Source organism: Salvelinus alpinus, chromosome 29 (genome assembly GCF_045679555.1).
Source record: "Salvelinus alpinus chromosome 29, SLU_Salpinus.1, whole genome shotgun sequence".
Classification (NCBI taxonomy): Eukaryota; Metazoa; Chordata; class Actinopteri; order Salmoniformes; family Salmonidae; genus Salvelinus; species Salvelinus alpinus.
Window position 1 is genome coordinate 9,274,360 of NC_092114.1, and position 18,089 is coordinate 9,292,448.

Sequence of the window (18,089 nt, forward strand, 5' to 3'; positions counted from 1 at the left end):
TCTGAGTTGGGTCCTGAGAGTTGGTTGGACCCATTCTGAGTGCCTGGTCTGAGTTGGGTCCTGAGAGTTGGTTGGACCCATTCTGAGGGCCTGGTCTGAGTTGGGTCCTGAGAGTTGGTTGGACCCATTCTGAGTGCCTGGTCTGAGTTGGGTCCTGAGAGTTGGTTGGACCCATTCTGAGTGCCTGGTCTGAGTTGGGTCCTGAGAGTTGGTTGGACCCATTCTGAGGGCCTGGTCTGAGTTGGGTCCTGAGAGTTGGTTGGACCCATTCTGAGGGCCTGGTCTGAGTTGGGTCCTGAGAGTTGGTTGGACCCATTCTGAGTGCCTGGTCTGAGTTGGGTCCTGAGAGTTGGTTGGACCCATTCTGAGTGCCTGGTCTGAGTTGGGTCCTGAGAGTTGGTTGGACCCATTCTGAGTGCCTGGTCTGAGTTGGGTCCTGAGAGTTGGTTGGACCCATTCTGAGTGCCTGGTCTGAGTTGGGTCCTGAGAGTTGGTTGGACCCATTCTGAGTGCCTGGTCTGAGTTGGGTCCTGAGAGTTGGTTGGACCCATTCTGAGGGCCTGGTCTGAGTTGGGTCCTGAGAGTTGGTTGGACCCATTCTGAGTGCCTGGTCTGAGTTGGGTCCTGAGAGTTGGTTGGACCCATTCTGAGTGCCTGGTCTGAGTTGGGTCCTGAGAGTTGGTTGGACCCATTCTGAGTGCCTGGTCTGAGTTGGGTCCTGAGAGTTGGTTGGACCCATTCTGAGTGCCTGGTCTGAGTTGGGTCCTGAGAGTTGGTTGGACCCATTCTGAGTGCCTGGTCTGAGTTGGGTCCTGAGAGTTGGTTGGACCCATTCTGAGTGCCTGGTCTGAGTTGGGTCCTGAGAGTTGGTTGGACCCATTCTTACCTATGCAGGATGGCTGTGTGCCGCTCCAGACGCCCTCAGACTGACAGTATCGTCTGGCTGATCCCACCAACACCAAAGGAGGAGAGCAGGAGAAGGAGACTGAGGAGAGGTAGGTGAACCCACGGTCCTCCCTTCTCCCCTGGGCCGGGACACCTGGGTCTCCACAGAACACAGCTAGAGGGGGAGGGATGTGGAGAGAAGGGGAGGGGGAGGGAGGGGGGGGAGAGGGGGAGAGGGGGAGGGATGTGGAGAGAGGGGGCCGGGGGGGTATGAGGAGCGAGAGAGAAAGAGAAGCTTTCTAAGATGTATCTATCATTTGGATGAAAACATGAAAGGAATCGAAGCATTTCAACACGTAACAATGCACTGAATATCCAATGTGTCTGCAATGTAGCCATGGGATGTGACTATGGAAAATACCCTATTGCAGCTTCAACTACCTATACATCAGTGGAGTCTCCTCAGAGGAGGAAGGAGAGGACCATCTTCCTCATTTCATTTCATTTCATCCTTTTTTAGATAAAACTATACTAAATATAATCACGTCACCAAATAATTGATTAAAACACACTGTTTTGCAATGAAGGTCTACAGTAGCCTCAACAGCACTCTGTAGGGTAGCACCATGGTGTAGCCGGAGGACAGCTAGCTTCCGTCCTCCTCTGGGTACATCGACTTCAATACATGACCTAGGAGGCTCATGGTTCTCACCCCCTTCCATAGACTTACACAGTAATTATGACAACTTCGGGAGGTCATCCTCCAACCTATCAGAGCTCTTGCAGCATGAACTGACATGTTATCCACCCAATCAAAAGATCAAAGAATGAATCTAGTACCCAAAGCATAAACTATAGCTAGCTAGCACTGCAATGGATAACATGTGGTGAGAAGTTGACTCAAAGAGAGAGAAAGACAATAGTTGAACAGTTTTCAACAAATTAATTTATTCCTAAATGAAGAAGAAGCAAGAGAGAAATAGAGAGAGAGATTGTCACTTACTTAGGTAGCAAATGCAGCTAGCTAGTTTAGCCTACTGAAACACCCTGCTCAAACAGGGGATGCTATGTTAGCTAGCTGACTATAACATAGGGATGCTATGTTAGCTAGCTGGCTATAACAGAGGGATGCTATGTTAGCTAGCTGGCTATAACAGAGGGATGTTATGTTAGCTAGCTGGCTATAACAGAGGGATGCTATGTTAGCTAGCTGGCTATAACAGAGGGATGCTATGTTAGCTAGCTGGCTATAACAGAGGGATGCTATGTTAGCTAGTTGGCTATGACATTCCAACACCACACTGGAACTCTTCCAAGTCAAGGTAAGATTTTGGTTTTACAATTTATTGCCACCGGGGCCAGCTGGTGTATCTGCTTACTGACTGTACACTGTAACGTTACTGCATGATTGTAGCGGGTTTACTAACGTGTTATTTTTATTAGCTATGTATACTATAATGTTACTTTAGCTAATATGGTGACAACGAATTAGGCTGTTTAGCGGTTTGGCTTGGAAAGGTTTTCGGCCTGGTCACGTACAGCTGATGTGTTGTACATTGAAGTCCACAAATGAAGGGCAGATGTGAGGAGAGGAGAGCGCGTAGATGGAAGAAGGAATACAACGTGGCTGCTATGAAAGTGAACTGTGTTTACACGTGATCAGGGGTGTATTCATTCTGCCGATTCTGTTGAAAAACATTTCTTAAACAGAAGCCAACAGAACAAAACGTGGATAAACATTACTGAATTTGTCAACAGCTAGTTGAAGCTCTGGTCTATTTCAGTGGGTTACTTACGGAAGCACTGCGGTTTCTCTCCATTCCAGGTGCCATTTCCCTGGCAGGTGATCATGGTGGGCAGGGAGAGCTGGTAACCCTGGTTACAGGCATAACTAACGCTGTTGCCCCAGGTGAAGTCTGTTCCAACCACCTGGCCGTTAGGGATGGGAGGAGGGGTCGTACACACTATAGCTGGAGAGAGAGAGAGAACGGGATGAGATACTTTATATATATAGATGAAGAGTTGGATAAACTTGACATTTACAGGATACTACCCTCCACAACATAACCTTCACTCCATATCAAAACTCCAAACCTAAAACCTGATTTTGGACAAAGGTTCTGGAAATATTGTTATTGCCATGGACTATACAGCGATATATATAATATAATATATATAATATATATAATATATATATATAATATATATAATATAATATATATAATATAATATATATAATATAATATAATATAATATATATAATATATAATGCTCTGGTAAACCAACGTCCAGCAAAGGAAATACAACAGAAACCTGAAAATACCATCCGACCTGGAAATGAGTGAGTCATGTTAAGTCATGTTAAGTCATGTTAAGTCATGTTAAGTCATGTTAAGTCATGTTAAGTCATGTTAAGTCATGTTAAGTCTGAAGCTACTTAGCCAATAAGAAAAGGACATTACAATGATATGTTTTCCTTTATAAGGACTGAATGCTACGTTAAGGCTACCAAGCTTGCTAGGACAGAAAAGATCTGGCTGCAACTTCAATTAGCACCGAGGTGTGAAGTGAGAGGTGTCAAAGCCCCTTGAGCCCAACAATGGCAGGAGAGTTTCACACCCTCCCCCACCCAGAGGCCTTTGAGGCTGCCTGCTCCATGGCTTCCCCCTGTGCAGAGCTCCTCACAATACAATACCCCTTGGATGTAAACAATGAAAAGGCACGGAATGAGTACAAAAATAAGCTCCTAATAGATCATCCAGAGACACTTTTTGCTAACTGCTACAAAAATGGGAACATAGACAACATATAATTCCATACAGACCATTGTTTGGCATGGCGCAGTGATATATTAACACACTACCCCTCTGTTAAGGGGGGGGGGGTGTTAGCGATGGGTGGAAACTCAGGAGTGTCATGTCAACCTCTACAAGCTAATGTCAACCTGTACAAGCTAATGTCAACCTCTACAAGCTAATGCTAATGTCAACCGCTACAAGCTAATGTCAACCTGTACAAGCTAATGTCAACCTCTACAAGCTAATGTCAACCTCTACAAGCTAATGCTAATGTCAACCTCTACAAGCTAATGTCGACCTCTACAAGCTAATGTCAACCTCTACAAGCTAATGTCAACCTCTACAAGCTAATGCTAATGTCAACCGCTACAAGCTAATGTCAACCTGTACAAGCTAATGTCAACCTCTACAAGCTAATGTCAACCTCTACAAGCTAATGCTAATGTCGACCTCTACAAGCTAATGTCGACCTCTACAAGCTAATGTCAACCTCTACAAGCTAATGTCAACCTCTACAAGCTAATGCTAATGTCAACCGCTACAAGCTAATGTCAACCTGTACAAGCTAATGTCAACCTCTACAAGCTAATGTCAACCTCTACAAGCTAATGCTAATGTCAACCTCTACAAGCTAATGTCGACCTCTACAAGCTAATGTCAACCTCTACAAGCTAATGTCAACCTCTACAAGCTAATGTCAACCTCTACAAGCTAATGTCAACCTGTACAAGCTAATGTCAAGCTCTACAAGCTAATGTCAACCTCTACAAGCTATTGTCAACCTCTACAAGCTATTGTCAACCTGTACAAGCTAATGTCAACCTGTACAAGCTAATGTCAACCTCTGCAAGCTAATGTCAACCTGTACAAGCTAATGTCAACCTCGACAAGCTAATGTCAACCTCTACAAGCTAATGCCAACCTCTACAAGCTAATGTCAACCTCTACAAACTAATGTCAACCCTTACAAGCTAATGTCAACCTCTACAAACTAATGTCAACCTCTACAAGCTAATGTCAACCTGTACAAGCTAATGTCAACCCTTACAAGCTAATGTCAACCTCTACAAGCTAATGTCAACCTCTACAAGCTAATGTCAATCTCTATAAGCTAATGTCAACCTCTACAAACTAATGTCAACCTCTACAAGCTAATGTCAACCTGTACAAGCTAATGTCAACCCTTACAAGCTAATGTCAACCTCTACAAGCTAATGTCAACCTCTACAAGCTAATGTCAATCTCTATAAGCTAATGTCAACCTCTACAAACTAATGTCAACCTGTAAACGTCTGGAACAATATTGGTACAGGGCAACCCCAAACAGTTTAAGACTTTCACAGAATTAAAGAGGGAGCGCAGCAGGAGATGCTCTCTCGATGAAGACTCCCCCCCCCACCCCGAGCGAGTCAGACCAGACCTCTTCATTACACAACCCCACAGATGAGCATCCCCAAGCGGAAAGTCAACCACCTAGCCCAGAGCACTACTCCCTCACTGAAATGAAGGAAACATTCACCCAGCTGGAGGTAAGGCAGGTGGAGCTGGAACAGCAGGTGAAAACACTCCAGTCAGCACAGACCCAACAGTCAATACTCCCTCAACCAGACCCAGAGAGCTGGAGGGGGAGAGAGACATGTCTGGACTCTGGACTGTGGTGAGACAACATCAACCAGACCCAGAGAGCTGGAGGGGGAGAGAGACATGTCTGCACTCTGGACTGTGGTGAGACAACATCAACCAGACCCAGAGAGCTGGAGGGGGAGAGAGACATGTCTGGACTGTGGTGAGACAACATCAACCAGACCCAGAGAGCTGGAGGGGGAGAGAGACACATCTGGACTGTGGTGAGACAACATCAACCAGACCCAGAGAGCTGGAGGGGGAGAGAGACATGTCTGGACTGTGGTGAGACAACATCAACCAGACCCAGAGAGCTGGAGGGGGAGAGAGACATATCTGCACTCTGGACTGTGGTGAGACAACATCAACCATACCCAGAGAGACCTGGAGGGGGAGAGAGACATGTCTGGACTGTGGTGAGACAACATCAACCAGACCCAGAGAGATGGAGGTGGAGAGAGACATGTCTGGACTGTGGTGAGACAACATCAACCAGACCCAGAGAGCTGGAGGGGGAGAGAGACATGTCTGGACTGTGGTGAGACAACATCAACCAGACCCAGAGAGCTGGAGGGGGAGAGAGACATGTCTGGACTGTGGTGAGACAACATCAACCAGACCCAGAGAGCTGGAGGGGGAGAGAGACATGTCTGGACTGTGGTGAGACAACATCAACCAGACCCAGAGAGATGGAGGGGGAGAGAGACATGTCTGGACTGTGGTGAGACAACATCAACCAGACCCAGAGAGATGGAGGGGGAGAGAGACATGTCTGGACTGTGGTGAGACAACATCAACCAGACCCTGACCATAGCCTCCACATCACAGCAGAACAGTCCACACCAGACCCTGAACATAGCCTCCACATCACAGCAGAACAGTCCACCCCAGACCCTGACCATAGCCTCGACACCACAGCAGAACAGTCCACCCCAGACCCTGAACATAGCCTCGACATCACAGCAGAACAGTCCACCCCAGACCCTGAACATAGCTTTCACATCACAGCAGAACAGTCCACCCCAGACCCTGAACATAGCCTCGACATCACAGCAGAACAGTCCACCCCAGACCCTGACCATAGCCTCGACACCACAGCAGAACAGTCCACCCCAGACCCTGAACATAGCCTCGACATCACAGCAGAACAGTCCACCCCAGACCCTGAACATAGCTTTCACATCACAGCAGAACAGTCCACCCCAGACCCTGAACATAGCCTCGACATCACAGCAGAACAGTCCACCCCAGACCCTGAACATAGCCTCGACATCACAGCAGAACAGTCCACCCCAGACCCTGAACATAGCTTTCACATCACAGCAGAACAGTCCACCCCAGACCATAGCCTCAACATCACAGCAGGACAGACAAATGAAGAACCACAAGCCCAGGGGAACACACCCCCCCTGACACCCCCACTGAGCACCCCCCCCCTGTCACCCCCCCTGACACCCCCATCCCCATACCCACAGAGGACATACACAGTGTCTAATCTCTGGTGTCCATACGCCCAGCACGCCCTAGAACTGCTGTCTGAGGACCAACCAGCCACATAAAAATACACACAGGCACAAACAACCTGAGAGCACTCAAGGGAGTGATTGAAAAAAGCTTCAAATATATATATATATATATATACACATATACAACCCTTCAAAAGTTTGTGGTCACTTAGAAATAACCTTGTTTCCAATGAAAACATACATGAAATTAGTTGCAAAATGAATAGGAAATATAGCCAAGGTTATAAATGATGATATTTAATTGAAAAAAATAATTGTGTCCTTCAAACTTTGCTTTCATCAAAGAATCCTCCATTTGCAGCAATTACAGCCTTGCAGACCTTTGTTGTTGTCAATTTGTTGAGGTAATCTGAAGAGATTTCACCCCATGCTTCCTGAAGCACCTCCCACGAGTTGGATTGGCTTGATGGGCACTTCTTATGTACCATACGGTCAAGCTGCTCCCACAACAGCTCAATAGGATCCGGTGACTGTGCTGGCCACTCCATTATAGACAGAATACCAGCTGACTGCTTCTTCCCTAAATAGTTCTTGCATAGTTTGGAGCTGTGCTTTGGGTCATTGTCCTGTTGTAGCAGGAAATTGGCTCCAATTAAGCACCGTCCGCAGGGTATGGCATGGCGTTGCAAAATGGAGTAATAGCCTTCCTTCTTCAAGATCCCATTTACCTTATACAAATCTCCCACTTTACCACCACCAAAGCACCCCAGACCATCACATTGCCTCCTCCAGCATGCTTGACAGATGGCGTCAAGCACCAAAGCACCCCCAGACCATCACATCGCCTCCTCCTCCTGCTTGACAGATGACAGATGATCTTTTATTTTTTTCTGTGTCTCAAGAATGTTCTTCTTTGTGATCCGAACACCTCAAAATTAGATTTGTTTGTCCATAACACTTTTTTCCAATCTTCCTCTGTCCAGTGGCTGTGTTCTTTTGCTCATCTTAATATTTTCTTTATATTGGCCTGTCTGAGATATGGCATTTTTTTTTGCAACTCTGCCTAGAAGGCCAGCATCCCGGAGTTGCCTCTTCACTGTTGACGTTGAGACTGGTGTTTTGCGGGTACTATTTAATGAAGCTGCCAGTTGAGGACGTGTGAGGCGTCTGTTTCTCAAAGTAGACACTCTAATGTACTTGTCCTCTTGCTCAGTTGTGCACCGGGGCCTCCCACTCCTCTTTCTATTCTGGTTAGAGACAGTTTGCGCTGTTCTGTGAAGGGAGTAGTACACAGCGTTGTACGAGATCGCATGGAATAGCCTTCATTTCTCAGAACAAGAATAGACTGACGAGTTTCAAAAGAAAGTTCTTTGTTTCTGGCCATTTTGATCCTGTAATCGAACCCACAAATGCTGATGCTCCAGATACTCAACTAGTCTAAAGAAGGCCAGTTTTATTGCTTCTTTAATCAGAACAACAGTTTTCAGCTGAGCTAACATAATTGCAAAAGTGTTTTCTAATGATCAATTAGCCTTTTATAATGATCAACTTGGATTAGCTAACACAACGTGCCATTGGAACACAGGAGTGATGGTTGCTGATAATGGGCCTACGTAGATATTCCATTAAAAACCTGCCTTTTACAGCTACAATAGTCATTCACAACATTAACAATGTCTACACTGTGTTTCTGATCAATTTGATGTTATTTTAATGGACAAAAAATGAGCTTTTCTTTCAAAAACAAGGACATTTCTAAGTGACCACAAACTGTTGAACGATAGTATAGTTAATAACTTTTGTCACTAGCTAGCTACTGGCTGCTAGGCAACTCTGCCAATTATATATATTTAACCTTTATTTAACTAGGCAAGTCAGTTAAGACTAACCCTAATTGTGTGCCGCCCTATGGGACTCCCAATCACATCCGGTTGTGATACTGCCTGGAATCAAACCAGGGTCTGTAGTGACGTCTATAGCACTGAGATCCATTCGTGAGCCCATATATAGATATATATTAAAATATTTTTTTGGGGGGGGGTTGTAAATGATGATCCCAAACAAAAAACATGGAAGGAAACCTATTGCCCAACAATATATACAATCCCTCCTGGACAACATGTTTTGCTGCAATAGTGAAGGTGTAAACTTAGCAGTTAACTCTTCAACATTATCCTCAGCTCTGGCATCATTTGGAACCAAAAGCCTGATCCCACAAAAGTAATTAGCGTAGAATATGCATTCAGAAAAAAATTCCTCTGCAGTATCATCAACAGCAGACTCCATCATTTCCTCAGTAAAAACAATGTCCTGAGCAAATGTCAAATGAGCTTCTTACCAAAATACTGTACAACAGACCACCTTATAGAAAAGGTGTGGTATAAAGGTCTGCTATATACATTGATGGAAAGTGGTGTTGGGAGGAAAGCCTATGACATTATTTGACATTATAAAATCAATGTACACAAACAAAAAATGTGCACTCATAATTGGCAATTAACACACATATTCCTTTTTTCCCAGGGCTTTGTGGGAAGCAGCTTGAGCCCCACCCTCTTCAACATACAGTATTCAGTATGAATGTGAATGAATTTATGAGGGCACTAGAACAATCTGCAGCACCCGAGCCTATTGGACTCAGTTTTCTGAGGATATGGTGCTTCTGTCCCCAACCTGCAGCACCTAGATATTCTACACAGATTCTGACAGTGAATCTCAGATAATTACACCTTCCTCGGCAACATCACAGGTAACTTCCACAAGGCTGTGAACGATCTGAGAGACAAGGCAAGTAGGGTATTTCTATGCCATCAAAAGAAACATAAATAATGGTGTTCCAAAAAAAGGAATACAATTTCCATCTAGACACCGTTTCCCAAGAGCACACAAAAAAACGATACATCAGAGCCACAGGTAACTTCCACAAAGTTGTGAACGATCTGAGAGACAAAGCAAGGAGGGACTTCTTTTGCCATCAAAAGGAACATAAAATTCAACATACCAATTAGGATCTGGCTAAAAATACTTGAATCAGTTATAGAACCCATTGCCCTTTATGGTTGTGAGGTCTGGGGTCCGCTCACCAACCAAGAATTCACAAAATGGGAAAAACACCAAATTTAGACTCTGCATGCAGAATTCTGCAAAAACATGCAGAAAAATATCCTCTGTGTACAACGTAAAACCCCAAATAATGCATGCAGAGCAGAATTAGGTCGATACCTGTTAATTATCAAAATCCAGACAAGAGACGTTAAATTCCACAACCACCGAAAAGGAAGCGATTCCCAAACCTTCCATAACAAAGCCATCACCTACAGAGAGATGAACCTGGAGAAGAGTCCACTAAGCAAGCTGGTCCTGGGGCTCTGTTCACAAACACAAACGGACCCCACAGAGCCCCAGGACAGCAACACAATTAGACCCAAACAAATCATTGAGAAAGCAAAACACTGGAAAGAATTAACACACTGGAAAGAATTAACCAAAAAACAGAGCAAACTAGAATGCTATTTGGCCCTAAACAGAGAGTACACAGTGGCAGAATACCTGACCACTGTGAATTACCCAAAATTAAGAAAATCTTTGACTATGTACAGTGACCATAGCCTTGCTATTGAGTACAGACTCAGTGAGCATAGCCTTGCTATTGAGAAAGGTCGCCGTAGGTAGACCTGGTTCTCAAGAGAAGACAGGCTATGTGCACACTGCCCACAAAATGAGGTGGAAACTGAGCTGCACTTCCTAACCTCCTGCCAAATGTACAGTGCCTTGCAAGTATTCAACCCCCTTGGTGTTTTTCCTATTTAGTTGCATTACCACCTGTAATTTAACTAGATTTTTATTTGGATTTCATGTATTGGACAAACACAAAATAATCCAAAATAGTCTGAATTGGTGAGGCGAAATGGAAAAAAATTGTATTGTTGAAAATAATTATTGTAAAAAGGAAAAGTGCTGCGTACATTTGTATTCATCCCCTTTGCTATGAAGCCCCTAAATAAGATCTGGAGCAACCAATTACCTTCAGAAGTCACATAATTAGTTAAATAAAGTCCACCTGTGTGCAATCTAATTGTCACATGATCTGTCACATGATCTCAGTATGTATACACCTGTTCTGAAATGCCCCAGAGTCTGCAACACCACTAAGCAAGGGGCACCACCAAGCAAGCGGCACCATGAAGAGCAAGGAGCTCTCCAAACAGGTCAGGGACAAAGTTTTGGAGAAGTACAGATCAGGTTTTGGATTATAAAAAATATCAGAAACTTTGAACATCCCACGGAGCACCATTAAATCCATTATTAAAAAAAGAAAAGAATATGGCACCACAACAAACCTGCCAAGAGAGGGCCGCCCACCAAAACTCACGGACCAGGCAAGGAGGGCATTAATCAGAGAGGCAACAAAGAGACCAAAGATAACCCTTAAGGAGCTGCAAAGCTCCACAGCGGAGATTTGAGTATCTGTCTATAGGACCACTTTAAGCCACGGAGCTTTATGAAAGAGTGGCCAGAAAAAATCCATTGCTTAAAGACAAAAAGAAGCAAACATGTTTGGTGTTCGCTAAAAGGCATGAGATGAGACTAAAACGTAGCTTTTTGGCCATCAAGGAAAACGCAATGTCTGGCGCAAACCCAACACCTCTCATCACCCAGAGAACACCATCCCCACAGTGAAGCACGGTGGTGGCAGCATCATGCTGTTGGGATGTTTTTCATCTGCAGGGACTGGGAAACTGGTCAGAATTGAAGGAATGATGGATGGCGCTAAATACAGGGAAATTCTTGAGGGAAACCTGTTTCAGTCTTCCAGAGATTTGAGACTGGGACGGAGGTTCACCTTCCAGCAGGACAATGACCCTAAGCATACTGCTAAAGCAACACTGGAGTGGTTTAAGGGGGAACCTTTAAATGTCTTGGTATGGCCTAGTCAAAGCCCAGACCTCAATCCAGTTGAGAATCTGTGGTATGACCTAAAGATTGCTGTACACCAGCGGAACCCATCCAACTTGAAGGAGCTGGAGCAGTTTTGCCTTGAAGAATGGGCAAAAATCCCAGTAGCTAGATGTGCCAAGCTTATAGAGACATAACCAAAGAGACTTGCAGCTGTATTTGCTGCAAAAGGTGTCTCTACAAAGTATTGACTTTGCGGGGGTGAATAGTTATGCACGCTCAAGTTTTCTGTTTTTCTGTCTTATTTCTTGTTTGTTTCACATTAACAAATATTTTGCATCTTCAGTGGTAGGCATGTTGTGTAAATCAAATGATACAAACCCCCCCAAACATCAATTTTAATTCCAGGTTGTAAGGCAACAAAATAGGAAAAATGCCAAGAGAGGGTGAATAATTTCGCAAGCCACTGTATGAACACGTTAGAGACACATGTTTCCCTCAGACCCACAAAGAATTAGAAAACAAATCCAACATTGATAATCTCTCATACCTGTTTGGCGAAATACCACAGTGTGCACTCAGAGCAGCAAGATTTGCCATGGGAGAAGTGCAACCAGTTGAGCACAAACAACATTATAAATACAACCTGCATTGCACATTGTTACAGCACTGTCTGTAGTCTGTAAAAACGTTTGTGAGTGTTATGTTCGCTAATGTTTCCCTTGTTTATTTCCCTTTTGTTTATTGTCTATTCCATTTGCTTTGGCAATGTACACATATCTTTCCCATGACAATAAAGCCTTTTGAATTGAAATGAGAGAGAGTGAGAGAGGAGACAGAGACAGTGAGACAGAGAGACAGAGAGAGAGAGAGAGTGAGAGAGTAAGTGTGAGGCAGGGGGATACAGTGTTTGTTGTTGAGAGAGAGAGATTGTGCTAGAGTCTGTGTGTGCGTGTGCGTGTGCGTGTGCGCGTCTGTGTGTGTGTGTGTGTGTGTGTGTGTGTGTGTGTGTGTGTGTGTGTGTGTGTGTGTGTGTGTGTGTGTGTGTGTGTGTGTGTGTGTCAGTACCTCTGCATTGTGGCTTGGTCCCGTTCCATGTGCGGTCCTTAGTACAGACCAGGGTTGAAGCGCGGTCAGCGCCCATAGTGAATCCTGGGGCACACTGGAAACTCACAGTGCTGTTATAGGTGAAGTCACTGCCCAGCCTCAAACCATTAGCTGGCACACCTGGGTCCCCACACATTATCACTGGAGGGAGAGAGGGAGAGAGGGAGAGAGGGAGTGAGGGAGGAGGGAGGAGCGAGGGACAGGGAGAGGGAGAGAGAGAGGGAGAGAGGGAGAGAGGGAGTGAGGGAGGGAGCGAGGGACAGGGAGAGGGAGAGAGAGAGGGAGAGAGGGAGAGAGGGAGAGAGGGAGAGAGGGCGAGAGGGAGAGAGGGAGGGAGGGAGGGAGGGAGAGGGAGGGAGGGAGGGAAAGAGTCATTGAAACATCCCAATTATGTTCCCCAAATCCACACTGTATATATATATAATTCACTAGCTCATCATCCTGGAGGAGGAAGGCTCCATGTTGATTTCCTTTGTATTTGGGAAGACAAAGCACTTCAGATGCAATTATAGAGAGTAAACATATCGTCTAAATCCCGCAAGATGAGGTCTGTAAGACTGGAATAGTTAATGAACTGTTATACGCTGTCGTCCCCAAAGCAACTAACATGTCAAACAAACTTACCAATCTAGACGGCAACACGTCTCCCTTGGCTTCACAGCCAATAAGCTGTTGAAATATAAAACACCCTTCCTAGACAGGACTTATTATAGCCTATGGCTTCAAGTGGTCTTATAGGAAACAAACTCTGAGAAACTAACTTTCAATTGCATTGTAGTTGAACGGAGGTACATATTACTGTGAGACACTTCACCGCCCCTCCCTATGGAGACACAAGAGCCAGAATGTCTACCGGTAACCTTCTAATACCTACAAGCTGAGGAAACTGTTGCTCCAGGAGCCGGAATGTGACTCGGACTGTGCACTCTTCAATATCATTTACACAACAAGCTTCCCGTGACTCAACAGATGTAACTTTTATATTAGTTGTATTGTTGTATTGTTGTTAGAAGTCAGTATTCAGCTTGTTGATACCAGGTGTATTGTTGTTAGAAGTCAGTATTCAGCGTATTGTTGATACCAGGTGTATTGTTGTTAGAAGTCAGTATTCAGCGTATTGTTGATACCAGGTGTTGTTGTTAGAAGTCAAATCAAATCAAATTTTTATTAGTCACATACACATGGTTAGCAGATGTTAATGCGAGTGTAGCGAAATGCTTGTGCTTCTAGTTCCGACAATGCAGTAATAACCAACAAGTAATCTAACCTAACAATTCCACAACTACTACCTTACACACACACACAAGTGTAAAGGGATAAAGAATATGTACATAAAGATATATGAATGAGTGGTGGTACAGAACGGCATAGGCAAGATGCAGTAGATGGTATAGAGTACGGTATATACATATGAGATGAGTACTGTAGGGTATGTAAACATAAAGTGGCATAGTTTAAAGTGGCTAGTGGTACATGTATTACATAATTTCCATCAATTCCCATTTTTAAAGTGGCTGGAGTTGAGTCAGTATGTTGGCAGCGGCCGCTAAATGTTAGTGGTGGCTGTTTAACAGTCTGATGGCCTTGAGATAGAAGCTGTTTTTCAGTCTCTCGGTCCCTGCTTTGATGCACCTGTACTGACCTCGCCTTCTGGATGATAGCGGGGTGAACAGGCAGTGGCTTGGGTGGTTGTTGTCCTTGATGATCTTTATGGCCTTCCTGTGACATCGGGTGGTGTAGGTGTCCTGGATGGCAGGTAGTTTGCCCCCGGTGATGCGTTCTGCAGACCTCACTACCCTCTGGAGAGCCTTACGGTTGTGGGCGGAGCAGTTGCCGTACCAGGCGGTGATACAGCCCGACAGGATGCTCTCGATTGTGCATCTGTAGAAGTTTGTGAGTGCTTTTGGTGACAAGCCGAATTTCTTCAGCCTCCTGAGGTTGAAGAGGCGCTGCTGCGCCTTCTTCACAACGCTGTCTGTGTGGGTGGACCAATTCAGTTTGTCCGTGATGTGTACACCGAGGAACTTAAAACTTTCCACCTTCTCCACTACTGACCCGTCGATGTGGATAGGGGGGTGCTCCCTCTGCTGTTTCCTGAAGTCCACAATCATCTCCTTTGTTTTGTTGACGTTGAGTGTGAGGTTATTTTCCTGACACCACACTCCGAGGGCCCTCACCTCCTCCCTGTAGGCCGTCTCGTCGTTGTTGGTAATCAAGCCTACCACTGTAGTGTCATCCGCAAACTTGATGATTGAGTTGGAGGCGTGCATGGCCACGCAGTCGTGGGTGAACAGGGAGTACAGGAGAGGGCTCAGAACGCACCCTTGTGGGGCCCCAGTGTTGAGGATCAGCGGGGTGGAGATGTTGTTACCTACCCTCACCACCTGGGGGCGGCCCGTCAGGAAGTCCAGGACCCAGTTGCACAGGGCGGGGTTGAGACCCAGGGTCTCGAGCTTGATGACGAGTTTGGAGGGTACTATTGTGTTAAATGCTGAGCTGTAGTCGATGAACAGCATTCTCACATAGGTATTCCTCTTGTCCAGGTGGGATAGGGCAGTGTGCAGTGTGGTTGCGATTGCGTCGTCTGTGGACCTATTGGGTCGGTAAGCAAATTGGAGTGGGTCTAGGGTGTCCGGTAGGGTGGAGGTGATATGGTCCTTGACTAGTCTCTCAAAGCACTTCATGATGACGGAAGTGAGTGCTACGGGGTGGTAGTCGTTTAGCTCAGTTACCTTAGCTTTCTTGGGAACAGGAACAATGGTGGCCCTCTTGAAGCATGTGGGAACAGCAGACTGGGATAAGGATTGATTGAATATGTCCGTAAACACACCAGCCAGCTGGTCTGCGCATGCTCTGAGGACGCGGCTGGGAATGCCGTCTGGGCCTGCAGCCTTGCGAGGGTTAACACGTTTAAATGTTTTACTCACCTCGGCTGCAGTGAAGGAGAGCCCGCAGGTTTTGGTAGCGGGCCGTGTCAGTGGCACTGTATTGTCCTCAAAGCGGGCAAAAAAGTTATTTAGCCTGTCTGGGAGCAAGACATCCTGGTCCGCGACGGGGCTGGTTTTCTTTTTGTAATCCGTGATAGACTGTAGACCCTGCCACATACCTCTTGTGTCTGAGCTGTTGAATTGCGACTCTATTTTGTCTCTGTACTGGGACTTAGCCTGTTTGATTGCCTTGCGGAGAGAATAGCTACACTGTTTGTATTCGGTCATGTTTCCGGTCACCTTGCCCTGGTTAAAAGCAGTGGTTCGCGCTTTCAGTTTCACGCGAATGCTGCCGTCAATCCACGGTTTCTGGTTTGGGAATGTTTTAATCGTTGCTGTGGGTACGACATCGTCAATGCACTTCCTAATGAACTCGCTCACCGAATCAGCATATTCTTCAATGTTGTTGTTGGACGCAATGCGGAACATATTCCAATCCGCGTGATCGAAGCAGTCTTGAAGCGTGGAATCAGATTGGTCGGACCAGCGTTGAACAGACCTGAGCGCGGGAGCTTGTTGTTTTAGTTTCTGTTTGTAGGCTGGAATCAACAAAATGGAGTCGTGGTCAGCTTTTCCGAAAGGAGGGCGGGGGAGGGCCTTATATGCGTCGCGGAAGTTAGTATAAGAATGATCCAGGGTTTTACCAGCCGTGGTAGCACAATCGATATGCTGATAGAATTTAGGGAGTTTTGTTTTTAGATTAGCCTTGTTAAAATCCCCAGCCACGATGAATGCAGCCTCAGGGTGTGTGGTTTCCAGTTTACAAAGAGTCAGATAAAGTTCGTTCAGGGCCATCGATGTGTCTGCTTGGGGGGGAATATATACGGCTGTGATTATGATCGAAGAGAATTCCCTTGGTAGATAATGCGGTCGACATTTGATTGTGAGGAGTTCTAGATCAGGTGAACAGAATGACTTGAGTTCCTGTGTGTTGTTATGATGATCACACCACGTCTCGTTAATCATAAGGTATACCCCCCCGCCCCTCTTCTTACCAGAAAGATGTTTGTTTCTGTCGGCGCGATGCGTGAAGAAACCAGCTGGCTGCACCGACTCCGTTAGCGTCTCTTGAGTTAGCCATGTTTCCGTGAAGCAGAGCACGTTGCAATCCCTGATGTCTCTCTGGAATGTTACCCGTGCTCGGATTTCATCAACCTTATTGTCAAGAGACTGGACATTGGCGAGTAGTATGCTGGGGAGTGGAGCGCGATGTGCCCGTCTCCGAAGCCTGACCAGGAGACCGCTACGTTTGCCCCTTTTACGGCGTCGCGTAGGGTCGCCGGCTGGGATCAGATCCATTGTATTGGGTGGAAGGCAAAACACTGGATCCGTTTCGGGAAAGTCATATTCCTGGTAGGAACGATGGTGAGTTGACGTTAATCGTATATTCAGTAGTTCCTCCCGACTGTATGTAATGAAACCTAAGATCACCTGGGGTACCGATGTAAGTCAGTATTCAGCTTGTTGATACCAGGTGTATTGTTGTTAGAAGTCAGTATTCAGCTTGTTGATACCAGGTGTATTGTTGTTAGAAGTCAGTATTCAGCTTGTTGATACCAGGTGTATTGTTGTTAGAAGTCAGTATTCAGCGTATTGTTGATACCAGGTGTATTGTTGTTAGAAGTCAGTATTCAGCGTATTGTTGATACCAGGTGTTGTTGTTAGAAGTCAGTATTCAGCTTGTTGATACCAGGGGCCTGTTGCACAAAAGTAGAATTAAGACATCCGGGATAAATGACTCAGCTGAGCTCAATGAAGCCAAAACATGTGCGTCCAGGCTTAATTGGTTGCACAAAGACCAAGCCAGGATGAGCAGACACGGACTCATTAAGCCAGGTGAAACCAATCGTGGATAGGTGCGCGCTCACGGCTCACTCAAATAGACCCCGCCACAGATCACAGATTAACTGATTTACCATGGCAACTAGAGCCGCGTACTTTTCCCCGTCGGAAGCACAAATCCTCATGGAGGCATACGAGGAGGTAAAAGATATAATTAAGAAGAAAGGCAACACCGCCACAGTGATAAAGCAAAGAGAAAAAGCGTGGCAAAGTATTGCAGACCGCCTGAATGCGTAAGCAGTGCACAATTACACACTCACCGCTCCGCTGAAACATCACAATTACAATTCAAATATTTAATTCACATCTCCAAAAATGCAGTTGTACTGTAATTATGAAACGGTTAAATGTTTTATTGAAATGCACTGCAGATATGAGTGAAATTGTGTAAAGTAACTCCATCACACTGTATAAAGCTATGATACATTTTTTGATATTTTTACTGAAAACAAGACAAAAATACCAAGTAATGTTTTGCAGTGTGA

General features: G+C 45.5%; 1 protein-coding gene across 1 annotated transcript in view; it reads right to left on the reverse strand.

Annotated features, from left to right (window-relative positions):
- Positions 1 to 18,089, reverse strand: part of csmd2 (CUB and Sushi multiple domains 2) — an 899,615-nt gene that overhangs the window by 39,343 nt on the left and 842,183 nt on the right. Inside the window, exons 55-57 of the mRNA XM_071373664.1 lie at positions 12,737 to 12,916; positions 2,682 to 2,855; positions 887 to 1,060 (exon numbers count right to left, since the gene is read on the reverse strand). Of these exons, the coding sequence (XP_071229765.1) occupies positions 887 to 1,060; positions 2,682 to 2,855; positions 12,737 to 12,916 (528 nt within the window). The remainder of the gene's footprint in view (positions 1 to 886; positions 1,061 to 2,681; positions 2,856 to 12,736; positions 12,917 to 18,089) is intronic.